The 12,634-nt window shown below is 42.7% G+C and overlaps 1 protein-coding gene across 4 annotated transcripts in view; it reads right to left on the bottom strand.

Annotated features, from left to right (window-relative positions):
• Positions 1-1,496: 1,496 nt before the first annotated feature.
• wars2 (tryptophanyl tRNA synthetase 2, mitochondrial) overlaps positions 1,497-12,634 on the bottom strand; it is a 48,713-nt gene continuing 37,575 nt past the window's right edge. For 3 of the 4 annotated variants that reach the window (XM_069888398.1, XM_069888400.1, XM_069888401.1), the window contains 5 exons: positions 9,536-9,616; positions 8,565-8,650; positions 4,942-5,060; positions 3,153-3,582; positions 1,497-2,250 (listed from right to left, as the gene is read on the bottom strand). In XM_069888398.1, the coding sequence (XP_069744499.1) occupies positions 2,184-2,250; positions 3,153-3,582; positions 4,942-5,060; positions 8,565-8,650; positions 9,536-9,616 (783 nt within the window). In that variant the 3' untranslated portion in view covers positions 1,497-2,183. Of the gene's footprint in view, positions 3,583-4,941; positions 5,061-8,564; positions 8,651-9,535; positions 9,617-12,634 lie in introns of all 4 variants that reach the window. The other variant, XM_069888399.1, reaches the window with a different exon arrangement.

Here is a 12,634-nt window from a genome sequence, read left to right as displayed (position 1 = left end):
TAAGCTGTCCATCTGCACAATCAGATGTGGTTTCTAGATCAGTGGTTGTATCTGCACTTGATCTGAAGTGGGAAATTATTTTTAATCACAATCTAATTTGAAGTGATATGTATCTATATTTCTCTCAAGCCCTGAAACCAATCAAATGATTTCCCATGTCTAGTGAACAGAGTTTGATGAATTTTCCAAAGTAATTTTGCCAGTTCACTTTGAGAAATCACTTGTTGCCCAATGGGAAGTCACCATGTGATGATGGGTTTTCAGTGGAATTTTATAAAACTTTTTATGAAGATTTATCTTCAGTGTTTGGGGAGGTATTACAACAAGTGACTGAACAGTACGAGGGACAGTAATTCGGATTCTTGTTTTAGATGTGGTGTATGTACTGGAACCTTTTTTTTTTACATGCTGTTTGGTCTTGTGTGCATGTACAACCATTCTGGGATGAAATTAAGTTAATTTTGGAAAAATTATATAATTTTAAGTTACCATTAGATCCATCTATTTTTTTAATGGTTATATGATTCCTTTAAAGGGGATTCAAGCCAAAGAAGAAAGAAGAAGAAGAAAGGGGATTAGGGTTGGATAAATTTTAAATGGCATTTATATATTTAGCATTGTCTGTAGCTCGAAAATGTGTAGCAAGTACATGGAAAGATAATACAGTCATTAATATAATGCGATGGCAGAATGAATCGAAAGCTTGTATTGTTATGGAAAAAATTACATATAATCTACATGACAATTATTCTTTTTTTGTTAAAAAGTGGTTACCATATTTGGAATATATGCATTTAGATATATTTTGATTTATTATATACTTTAGAATCTCCAATGTCGAAGTACTCGAGATGGCAGAGGCTGACAGCATCGAATCCACGCTGCTGAAGATCAAACTGCGCTGGGTAGGTTACGTCTCCAGAATGGAGGACCATCGCCTTCCCAAGATAGTGTTTTATGGTGAGCTCTCCACTGGCCACCGAGACAGAGGTGCACCAAAGAAGAGGTACAAGGACTGCCTAAAGAAAGCTCTTGGTGCCTGCCACATTGACCACCGCCAGTGGGCTGATATCGCCTCAAACCGTGCATCTTGGCGCCTCACAGTTCGGCGGTCAGCAACCTCCTTTGAAGAAGACCGCAGAGCCCACCTTACTGTCAAAAGACAAAGGAGGAAAAACCCAACACCCAACCCCAACCAACCAATTTTCCCTTGCAACCGCTGCAACCGTGTCTGCCTGTCCCACATCGGACTTGTCAGCCAAGTTTCTGTCAGCCACAAACGAGCCTGCATCTGACGTGGACTTTACCCCTCCATAAATCTTCGTCCGCGAAGCCAAGCCAAAGAATATATTTTTAGCTCTCCTTAAGAGATTGGCTGATGGGGTGGGGGTGGGGACTTGATTTTTTTTGTTTGTTGTTTAAATATATACTTATATAAAATTTTCTTTATGGAATATATTTTGTATTACTATTAATGATTCTTCAAATAAATAAAGTTTTTTTAAAAAAAGAGAAATCACTTTTTATTATTTCTATATGTAACATGCCCCACCTATTAGTAAAACTAAAGTCTGCAGATACAGTGGTTGAAGTAAAAACACAATGGTGAAGAAACTCAGCAGGTCAAACAGTGTACAGGTACTTTAAACAGCACAGATAAAGATATATAACCAGTGTTTCAGGCTTCACCCCTTCATCAAGGTTTGAGCAAAATGTAGGCGGGCAAAGCAACACTTACTCAAGCAAGAAAGATCAACTTTATTTGTCTTCAAGAGTTATTCGATTCATATCAAAGAGCATATTGGGCCAAATATAAATGTTATAGAATTACAGTAGTCCAATTGTTTACATGCCCAAATATTAATAATTTTTATTTGAAACATAGCCATTTTTACAACATACCAAGTGATTGAGGCTTATATCAAAATTGTTAGATTGGATGTACTCATTGTCCAAAGATCAAATTTAACCCATCAGTTATGCAAAGGAAATTATATATACCAAAATTAACATATCCAAGAAACAATAACAGCATCCAGGATTAAAAAAAAGTTTGGATAGCAGGTAAGGCAGTATCAGATTAGACCAAATTGCTGCTCCTCTGACCCCCCACTTACTTTAGATTCAACTCCTGATCTTGCCATGGGTATACAGCTTGTTCCTTAGCATCTGCTGGTCTTCAGTTAGCTGGATAATGCAATGGCATAAAGTTTCTTTCCATTTGTACTAGCTTCCACTCCACACCAGCTCCTAGTCACAGGAACAACCACAAAACACTCAAATTGTTACACTTTAACCATATGCTGGGCAATTTTTTCTTAAAAGTTGTGATCAAATCCAACCAAAATGAAACATTTTTTGTTTAAATGTATGTTCGAATATTTCAATGGAACAGGCACTGTACAACATTATTTAGTTGCATACATTTTGTTTGCTCTGGAAACTCATTTGGCTTTGAATAACATGTTAAATATTGTTATTTTATTCTCCAGTGTTATAACAACATTGAATACAATTTCCTTTCAAACAATGAAAAGCCCTTTTTAAGTCTGTGTTTTAATGTAGTTTAAGATCTTATTAACATTTAAGTTAGAACAAATATATTTCAGCCATAATATTGATGAAATAAAAACAAAAATGCAGGAAATTCTCAGGAGGTCATGTAGAGTCAGGTAGGGCACCACCAGGTTCAGGAAGAGCTGCTACCCGTCTACCACCAGACTCCTAAGAACACTCAATCAGGGACTTGTTTAAGGATTCTTATTTTTATACTTTATTGATTTTATCCCCTCTGTATTGTTCAGTTGTTTATATTTCTTTATCTGTTGACATGTGTACGTTGTGTATAGTTTTTTTTGCATTACTAACAGGTGACCCATAGGTGAAAGAATCTCAGGGCTGGAAATGATGTCATGTATGTCCTCTGACAACGTGGAATCAGAGTCTGCGGGGGAGAGAAACAGAGTTAAAGCATCAGGTTAATGGCCCCCAGTCGGAAGATGTAGAGAAAAGGAACTGGTAAAGAGAAAAGGGATGTGAATTAATCAAGGGCTTAGCACAATTCTTCCTCCAGACCCAGAGTTGCAACAGCATTTACCACAATGTGACAGTGGTTTATAAGAATATCAAAGACTTAGCTAAAGCCAACCAACTTTTGAATTTCCTGGTAAAACGGGCAAGCCAACTCTTTCGCCTTTTCAGCTCCGCGATGCAAAACTTGTTCTAGGAAGCCTTGCTCCGCTTGAAGCCTTTCGATTTCATTCTTAATTGGTGCAAATTTTTCAATGACTGCCTCAGCCACCAGATTTTTGTAGCGTGCAGTGTCCAGTCCTTTGCTATGTTCCACAACCTCCTCAACAGTCTGTCCAGTCACTGCTCTGTGCACAGCTACCAGATTTGATACTCCTGGTCGCGTCTCTGGGTCATATGTCACTTCAGAGGTGAAGTCTGTTACTGCTTTGCGGAACTTCAATAACACATCCTCTGCCGAATCAGTGATATACACTGTCGCTAATCTTTCAGGGTCTGACTTTGACATCTTTGTGGCAGGGTTTCTCAGCGATTTAATTTTTTTAGTTTTACCTGCAATAATAGGAAGAAATAAAAAGAAACTAATTATTTGGAAAGCAAAACTAAAATATCAAGCTACTATTCAACACTGAAATCTACAGGTTATACAAAGCTAGTCCAACAAAGATTTGATCTTGCTTTGCCTCCAGCTCAAGAGTGACCAGTAGAATCAAATCATTTCCTTTCCCATTAAACGTTTCAAGATGTAGAATGGTTTCAGCTTTTTCTGTACGCTTGCTTGGACTTCATAAAGGAGGGGGGGGGGGTTCAACCTCACAGGCTTTTACCAACCCCCATGAGCAATAATCATTATTGCTAAATCAGCTTACTTGCCCATTCTAGCAGTATTAGGAGAACAGGGAAAGAGATGGCAGATGAAATACAATGTTGGGAAATAGACAGACAGACAAGAAATAGACAGGCAGATTATTATTTAGACTGGGAGAAAATTCAAAATTCTGAGGTGCAAAGGGACTTGAGTCCTCGTGCAGGATTCCCTGAAGGTTAATCTCCAGGTTGCGTCAGCAATATGGCATTCATTTCTAGAGAAATAGCATACAAGAACAGGTATGTATAGGGTGCTGGTGAGACCTCACTCTGTGTACTGGTTTGGGAACCTTATTTGAGAAAGGATGTGCTCACCTTGAAGAGGGTTCAGAGAAGATTTACTACAGGAGAGGTGGCCAACCTTTTACATTGCATGCATCAAAAATAAATGGCGACAAGGAGGTCTCCTGATAGCTGGCCTTGGTGGCCGCCATGTTGTATTTGGTTTGGGCTTTTTAACAAGTTGAGAGCGAATGGGAGGGTGGACAGAGCGGAGAAGAGGTTGTATTTGATATCGGGGGGGGTGGGGGGGGAGGGGGCGGCAGTGGAAGCAAGGTCATTGATATTTAAGACAGAAATTGACAGGTATTTGATTAGTCAGGGTTACGGGGAGAAGGCTGGGGAGTGCAGCTGAGTGCTAGGGATCGTCATCATTAAATGGCAGAACAGTTCCGACAAGCCAATTGGCCGACTTCTGCTCTTGTATTCTTGTGATCTTCTCAAAATCTAATCTTTAACAAGTTTGAGAAGTTAAACTGAGGAGTCACCTGCCTTTTCAGGTGAATATATGCACCTCAAATCGCATTATTTAAAAAAAAACATGGGAATTTGGTTCTCCTAAACAGAATTTGTTTTCAATCAATATCATCCAAATAGATTATCTAATCAATACAATATCGCTACTCATGGGAACTTGGCTTGAGAAAACTGGTTTCTGCATTTTAAATGGAACAAGTTTCTAAGAAGTATTCCTTTGAGAAGTTTGGGATTTTTACTTGTTCATTTCTCTGCACACAAAAGGAAGCACGCATAGTTATTACTCACTTAGAATAGCTTTTGGTATTGGAATAGAATACCCATATTGGTTATTGAAGATCCTGGCTATATCCTGTGCCAATTCCAGGTGCTGCATTTGATCCTCTCCAACAGGTACATGGGTCGACCTTAGGGAAAGCATGAAAAATTTGTTGCTTAGCACAGTTTAAAAGAAACTGTAGCAAGACATCTTTGTTAACACTGTCTGGAATGCATTTCAAAAAACCACATTTCATAAGCCCTCATTACTCAGAACGATTAGAACTCATTAGAAGTTTTGAAATGTGATCACTTGTTATGGAGAAAAATTCAGCAGGCAATTTACAGAAAACACTTAAAGAACTGTAACAATCAGATAAATTATATTGATTGAGAGATGTACATCAGCTACAAGACTGAGCAGAATTCACTTCCATTCAACCGCATTTTACTTGGACCTGATGGGCAGATGATCTTGTTTTGATCTCTCATACCAAAGAGAATACAATTAATGCTGTAGCCCTCTCTCAGTACCATGCTAATATGTTGGTTCAAAGTCTCTTGAATAAGCCTTGAATCCAAAATCATCTGAAAGCAAATGCTAACACAGGGTTGTATAGTTATACAGCATAGAAACAGGCCCTTTTCCATGAACTTGTCTATGCAGACTAAGCTAGTCTGATTTGCCTAAATTCCACTGTATTGCTATCTGTGTATTTCCTAAATTCCACTGTATTGCTATCTGTGTACTTCCTTTGACATCTTGTGTGAAGGTGGTGCATCTTTGGTCTCTCAAACCTTTCCCCTCTCACCTTAAATCTATGCCCTCTAGTTTTAGCCTTTCCTGCCCCCCCAGCCCCCCACAGTAGGGAAATATATGACTATTTATCTATGCTTTTCATGATTTTATAAAATTCTACGTTTTCCCCTTAGCCTTCTATGCTCCCCACAGTAGAAAAGTCTCAGTCTGTATGATCAAGACAAGCAGAAATAGAAATTTTCTAAGACAATGGTATCTTCAAATCAATAATTTTTATTAATAACGAAAAATAATATAAAATCCTACTTTAACTCAACCCCACTGTGTGTGCATGTGTGGCATAACCCAAACCATTACAGTTAAGGCATAATTCTGAAGAGATGATTTTAAAATTCAATCTCAGAAATGTTTTGTGTTGAAACTCAGTCTTTAAAACTGCTGTTCGAAAGTTCTCAACTTCACAAATTCTTTGTAGATCTGTTTTCAGAGAAATGTATCTTCATACGAATGATTTTCAATAAATCCCCCACTCTTGCATGGAGGTTTCAGAATCTGTATTTCATACAATGATTTCACAAACTCAGGCAAGGGTTAAATGAAGTTACAAATGGACAAGGAGACAGTGAAGTGGCTCTTCTTCATTGCCATTGATTTTGTGCATCTCCCATGATAAAGATAACACCAAAACAGGACCTCTGAAGGCTACAACATCTTTCTCGGACTTCAGATGAAACTGGTACAATATTAAAGATGTCTCCTGACATGACATGCACTGCTGATTTTGTCTGAAGTTCAACTCTTCCAAACTTTTACAAGAAAATGCTTCCAGTGGTCTGCTCAGCTAACCAACAGATGACTTTCTTGTGTAAACATGTTTCTCTGAGTAAACATCATTGTCTTTAGTTTTAATGGACAATCACACCAGTTTTATGGCGGTTTACAGCTTCCACTGAACAATGGATTAACAGACATTTAGACTTTCAATAATTTTCCTAAAGATTAATAATTACACAATTTTGTCACACATTCAATCATAATAATTCATTAACATTCTTGTGAATCTTTTTTGCACCCTTTCCACATTAATGACATTTTCTTGTAGCTGTTTTGACCAAAAATGTACTTAATACCCCAAGTCTGATCACACCAATGCTTATATAGTTGCAACATGTCATTCCCACTCCTTTGCCTGCTTGATGACGGCAACCATGCCGAACACCTGTCTACCTGCATTGCCACTTGCATGAAATAATGATAGAAAAAGCTGTAAGGTCAGCCAGGATCTGCAAGAAGCGAGAAAGGTGATGTTTAAGTCTTGGACCTGAAGTGCTAAGTCAGATTTGTCTGCCACAGATGCTGCCAACAAGTGTTTCCAACACTGTTTTTATTTAAATTCTAAAGTATGATGGTCAATTCTTTCAAAGTAAAACAAGTTGAATCTTCTTTCTTTGGCTTGGCTTCGCGGACGAAGATTTATGGAGGGGTAATGTCCACGTCAGCTGCAGGCTCGTTTGTGGCTGACATGTCTGACGCGGGACAGGCAGACACGGCTGCAGCGGAAAATTGGTGGGTTGGGTGTTGGGTTTTTCCTCTTTTGTCAGTGAGGTGGGCTCTGTGGTCTTCTTCAAAGGAGGTTGCTGCCCGCCGAACTGTGAGGCGCCAAGATGCACGGTTTGAGGCGAGATCAGCCCACTGGCGGTGGTCAATGGGGCAGGCACCAAGAGATTTCTTTAGGCAGTCCTTGTACCTCTTCTTTGGTGCACCTCTGTCACGGTGGCCAGTGGAGAGCTCGCCATATAACACGATCTTGGGAAGGCGATGGACCTCCATTCTGGAGATGTGACCTACCCAACGCAGGTGAATCTTCAGCAGCGTGGATTCGATGTTGAATCACTGTCCAGTTAAATACACAAGTGAGAGAACAGGTTATGGGAAATTAAGTATGGGACTGATGACCTCTCTATGTTGTATGGGAATATGAATAACTGACAGGTCTCATTGACTTTGTAATAATCATACTGAAGCTGATGGGCATTTTTATCTTAGTTTTTCACTGATTAAATTTTGTGATTATTTCTATTTACAAACCTGGCCTGTCAGAGCAGTTGTGGGATGAGCAAGGGAAGCCAGAAAACGACCTGCAAAATCAACGGCTGTTGATTATGATGGGATGGGGATTGCCTTGTGGTGGGAGGGGTACATCCTGAGTACAGAATCTTTAATAGGTTACCGAATACAAATCCAGAAAGCATTAATTCTTGACCTCCCTCAAAAAGGTGAGGTGCTGACTTTCTGCCAGGTACCACTGAAATGATAAACTGGTTCATTTTTAGGTTGCTGGCTCAGACATTCCCATACACAAGGCCATTTAAGCAGTTATCACAATCGGAGGGTAATGGTTAATGTCGAGATGTTGATGAACTTTAAAGAGGTACCCCTTAAAGTCACGTACTCACTTACTGGATTTAGACATGACTGGCAATGGCAGCATTTCATGCACATGCCTCAGTGCCCTTGCATTGAGTGTTCTGTTACCGACTTCAAAAGAAAATAGAGACAAATTGAGGCCAGATTGGGTAAAGATGAAGACTTTGATCAGTAGACTAGTTCAGTGATTTAACCACAAAACTGCAATAACCCTAATGGACAGCTAAATGGCTCTCAAAAGCTGATGAAGAGGCATTTGGAAAGGAATCAAATATGGAACTGATTGAAAGACGCAATGCACCCATGATCTGCAGTTAAAGTAAGATACGGAAAGGCTGATTGGACCAATGAAGGCTATCGACTTGCTTCACAGATTTCAAAATAAAAATGAGCAACTAACATTCAAGTGATAGCCATGCGAAAATCAAGTGATTGGCTTGCAAATGCACAGAATTGTATCTCTTACTTGTATAACAGAATATCTGCAGATTGCAGAACTGGATAGGTAAATAGACCCAAAGTGCCTTCTTCCCTCTGGCCAGAGGTTTTCATCTGTAAAAATATAATAAGAGTACTGTTCTTCATTCGCATTTGGAGCCTTTTTATACAATTTCCAGTTATTACACAAATGGCTAGATTCATTAAGCAGATTTGGTTCAAATATCTGTCTTGAAATGGGGATGCAGTCATGGTAATCTTTGCTTTCTTGTTAAAATAAAGCAGTAACTTCAATCATTTTCCAATGTGCTCAAGGAAAATGATTGAAAAGGAAAGCAATGTTTCACATCATCAGTCTTAATTGGAGCAGAGTCCCACATGCAAAATTTGCTGCCACTGTCAATAGTTGAAGGAAATGGGTTGGAGAAGTGACCAAATTACTTCCCCATCCTCACACCACCGCCTTCCTCATTATTCCAAGGGACACTGTTACACATAACTGAACATACCGCCAGCATATTGGGTTATCATTAATGTAGCTCTGGAAAAATGATCTAATCAATATGTTTGCTTATCAATTTATTTGCTCATCGCAGAATGTACAAGAAAACAATTAGGCTATGACATTATGGGTTAAATAGACAGTGCACAAGGCCACAAGTTTATTCGTTGTGGAACTACAATCCAAGAGAAATGAGCCTGATCACTGCAATTTTTTTTTTCTATATTCTATGGCAAAGAAACAGGATTCACAAAGGGTTTCTAATATGTTAAAAGTTGTTCCTCTTCATTAACACTGAAATGTTTCCGGACTCCTGATTGTCACTGTCCATGTTCAAACATTGAAGTTATTTGAAAAATAAAACCCTCCAAATTATTTCAATGCAAGAGAAATTGTTACAACTGCTATCTATATTTTACATGATCTCACATAAATCACCATGGACAGGTCGTAAGTGATACTAGATATTAGTATAAAGTGTTAAATAAAAAGGTTACCTTCCACTGGGGTAAATGACGTAACCGTGGCATGCTCGTTAGGCAACCCAAAATCCAAGCTAATGCAGCGTGTTCTGAGATCTTGAAAAGAAATAATACAAATAAAGATGTCAGCAGTTGAGGAAGATTGGGAAGCTGAACACTTGTATGACAAGAAGAAATCTCCCAAGTGGCATGGCACTTACAACATCCTTTTACTATACCAAATACCTCACCACAAATTCCATCCTTTTATATTTTATTCTTCCAAATTAATTAGTGGATTTAGAAAAGAAAACAGGCAAAAAAAGTTGCCATGCAGTTTGACCAATGACAATATAAAGCATCTCCTTTCCAGTTGCTATGCTTTGGTTGACCAATTCAATGTGCAATGTGTTTGTTCTCTTTCCTGATTTTACAAATTTATATTGCCGTTATTTTGCAGTAGTTATGATGAAGAACGAACTGCTATCAGTCTTTTGCAATGTGGAACTGATAGCACGTTCCAAATTTTCATGCATGAATAATTTAATGAAGAAATCCTAAATCCTAAATCTCATGCTTAGTGATGCAGTAATCCTCCAAAGGCTGCAGCATTTGGTTAAATCACTTGAATTCTCATTAAAACATTTTGGCAAACTAATTTTATTGTAAAATATGCCCAAAAAGTGTTGTTTTGCAGGGCCTGTTTTTATGAAGGGGCACAGCTCCATTAGTATAGAAAAATGTACACTTTCCTTTTTATAGAGGAGGCCTAAATGGCTGCTGCAGTGTCACTTTTATGAAGAGCAGTGCCTTGTTGTATCCTCCAGAGCCGATGGAAGCTGGGCGATTGGTGCTGTAGAGATGCTCGTCAACAATGACTGTATACATGCACAGCAAGCAATGGCTGTCTTCGTAACCCATAATCCCCCATGCAGCTGGAACCTCAGAGTAGTTCCAGCTATGTGGGGGATTATGGGTAATGAAGGCAGTCACTGATCCTTCTGCCCGCTGCCCACCTCCAGCACGCCCACCTCCAGCACGCCCACCTCCAGCACGCCCACCTCCAGCACGCCCACCTCCAGCACGCCCACCTCCAGCACGCCCACCTCCAGCACGCCCACCTCCAGCACGCCCACCTCCAGCACGCCCACCTCCAGCACGCCCACCTCCAGCACGCCCACCTCCAGCACGCCCACCTCCAGCACGCCCACCTCCAGCACGCCCACCTCCAGCACGCCCACCTCCAGCACGCCCACCTCCAGCACGCCCACCTCCAGCACGCCCACCTCCAGCACGCCCACCTCCAGCACGCCCACCTCCAGCACGCCCACCTCCAGCACGCCCACCTCCAGCACGCCCACCTCCAGCACGCCCACCTCCAGCACGCCCACCTCCAGCACGCCCACCTCCAGCACGCCCACCTCCAGCACGCCCACCTCCAGCACGCCCACCTCCAGCACGCCCACCTCCAGCACGCCCACCTCCAGCACGCCCACCTCCAGCACGCCCACCTCCAGCACGCCCACCTCCAGCACGCCCACCTCCAGCACGCCCACCTCCAGCACGCCCACCTCCAGCACGCCCACCTCCAGCACGCCCACCTCCAGCACGCCCACCTCCAGCACGCCCACCTCCAGCACGCCCACCTCCAGCACGCCCACCTCCAGCACGCCCACCTCCAGCACGCCCACCTCCAGCACGCCCACCTCCAGCACGCCCACCTCCAGCACGCCCACCTCCAGCACGCCCACCTCCAGCACGCCCACCTCCAGCACGCCCACCTCCAGCACGCCCACCTCCAGCACGCCCACCTCCAGCACGCCCACCTCCAGCACGCCCACCTCCAGCACGCCCACCTCCAGCACGCCCACCTCCAGCACGCCCACCTCCAGCACGCCCACCTCCAGCACGCCCACCTCCAGCACGCCCACCTCCAGCACGCCCACCTCCAGCACGCCCACCTCCAGCACGCCCACCTCCAGCACGCCCACCTCCAGCACGCCCACCTCCAGCACGCCCACCTCCAGCACGCCCACCTCCAGCACGCCCACCTCCAGCACGCCCACCTCCAGCACGCCCACCTCCAGCACGCCCACCTCCAGCACGCCCACCTCCAGCACGCCCACCTCCAGCACGCCCACCTCCAGCACGCCCACCTCCAGCACGCCCACCTCCAGCACGCCCACCTCCAGCACGCCCACCTCCAGCACGCCCACCTCCAGCACGCCCACCTCCAGCACGCCCACCTCCAGCACGCCCACCTCCAGCACGCCCACCTCCAGCACGCCCACCTCCAGCACGCCCACCTCCAGCACGCCCACCTCCAGCACGCCCACCTCCAGCACGCCCACCTCCAGCACGCCCACCTCCAGCACGCCCACCTCCAGCACGCCCACCTCCAGCACGCCCACCTCCAGCACGCCCACCTCCAGCACGCCCACCTCCAGCACGCCCACCTCCAGCAAGCCCACCCTGGATCCTGGATCACTGGCTGATGGCATTACTGAGACATCATTAGCCCACCGCTAGCAGTGGCGGTATTTTTATGGAGTGAGGCGAAGTGCTCTACTCCACCTATGTGACTAGACTGAGAAAGGATCGGATTTGGCATCTTAGAGCTGCGCGTGGAGGATTTATGGAGGTAGGTTCAGCGATGTGTGGGCAATTTTTTACTCTATAAAAGCGCCTAAGGTCTTAGCACATCACTCAGTCCTATTTACTGCTTGGTACACACATGCCTCCAAGCAAAACTGGTTTTTACATATAGTTTCCTTCATGTCAACTGACACAGAATGCAGAAAATGTTAATTTTAAAACAATACAAATTTTTCAAGTTTCCAACTTAGTACGTTAGATTTAAATCTTTATTTAATGCTTATTTTATTTGGTTAATTAATCCAGCATTTACTACTACAGTACTTTAGAGAGTCTCACACTTCTGTATCCTTTGTTTGAAAAATGCTCTTTGTGAATAGGTTATCCAAGACTTTAAAGTTATCTCCTCTTGTCTGCAATTAACAAGATAGATTTCACAGTGCTTTTTAATGCTTACACTGTGATACCTTTTCTATTTCACAGTCTACATTTTGATAGAATCAGACCATTGTCTTTGTTAATCAATGTTGAAAAGGTGAA

Source organism: Narcine bancroftii, chromosome 7 (genome assembly GCF_036971445.1).
Source record: "Narcine bancroftii isolate sNarBan1 chromosome 7, sNarBan1.hap1, whole genome shotgun sequence".
In the NCBI taxonomy this organism is placed as follows: domain Eukaryota; kingdom Metazoa; phylum Chordata; class Chondrichthyes; order Torpediniformes; family Narcinidae; genus Narcine; species Narcine bancroftii.
Note: the sequence above shows the minus strand (reverse complement) of the source record. Positions and strands in the feature narration are given on the sequence as shown.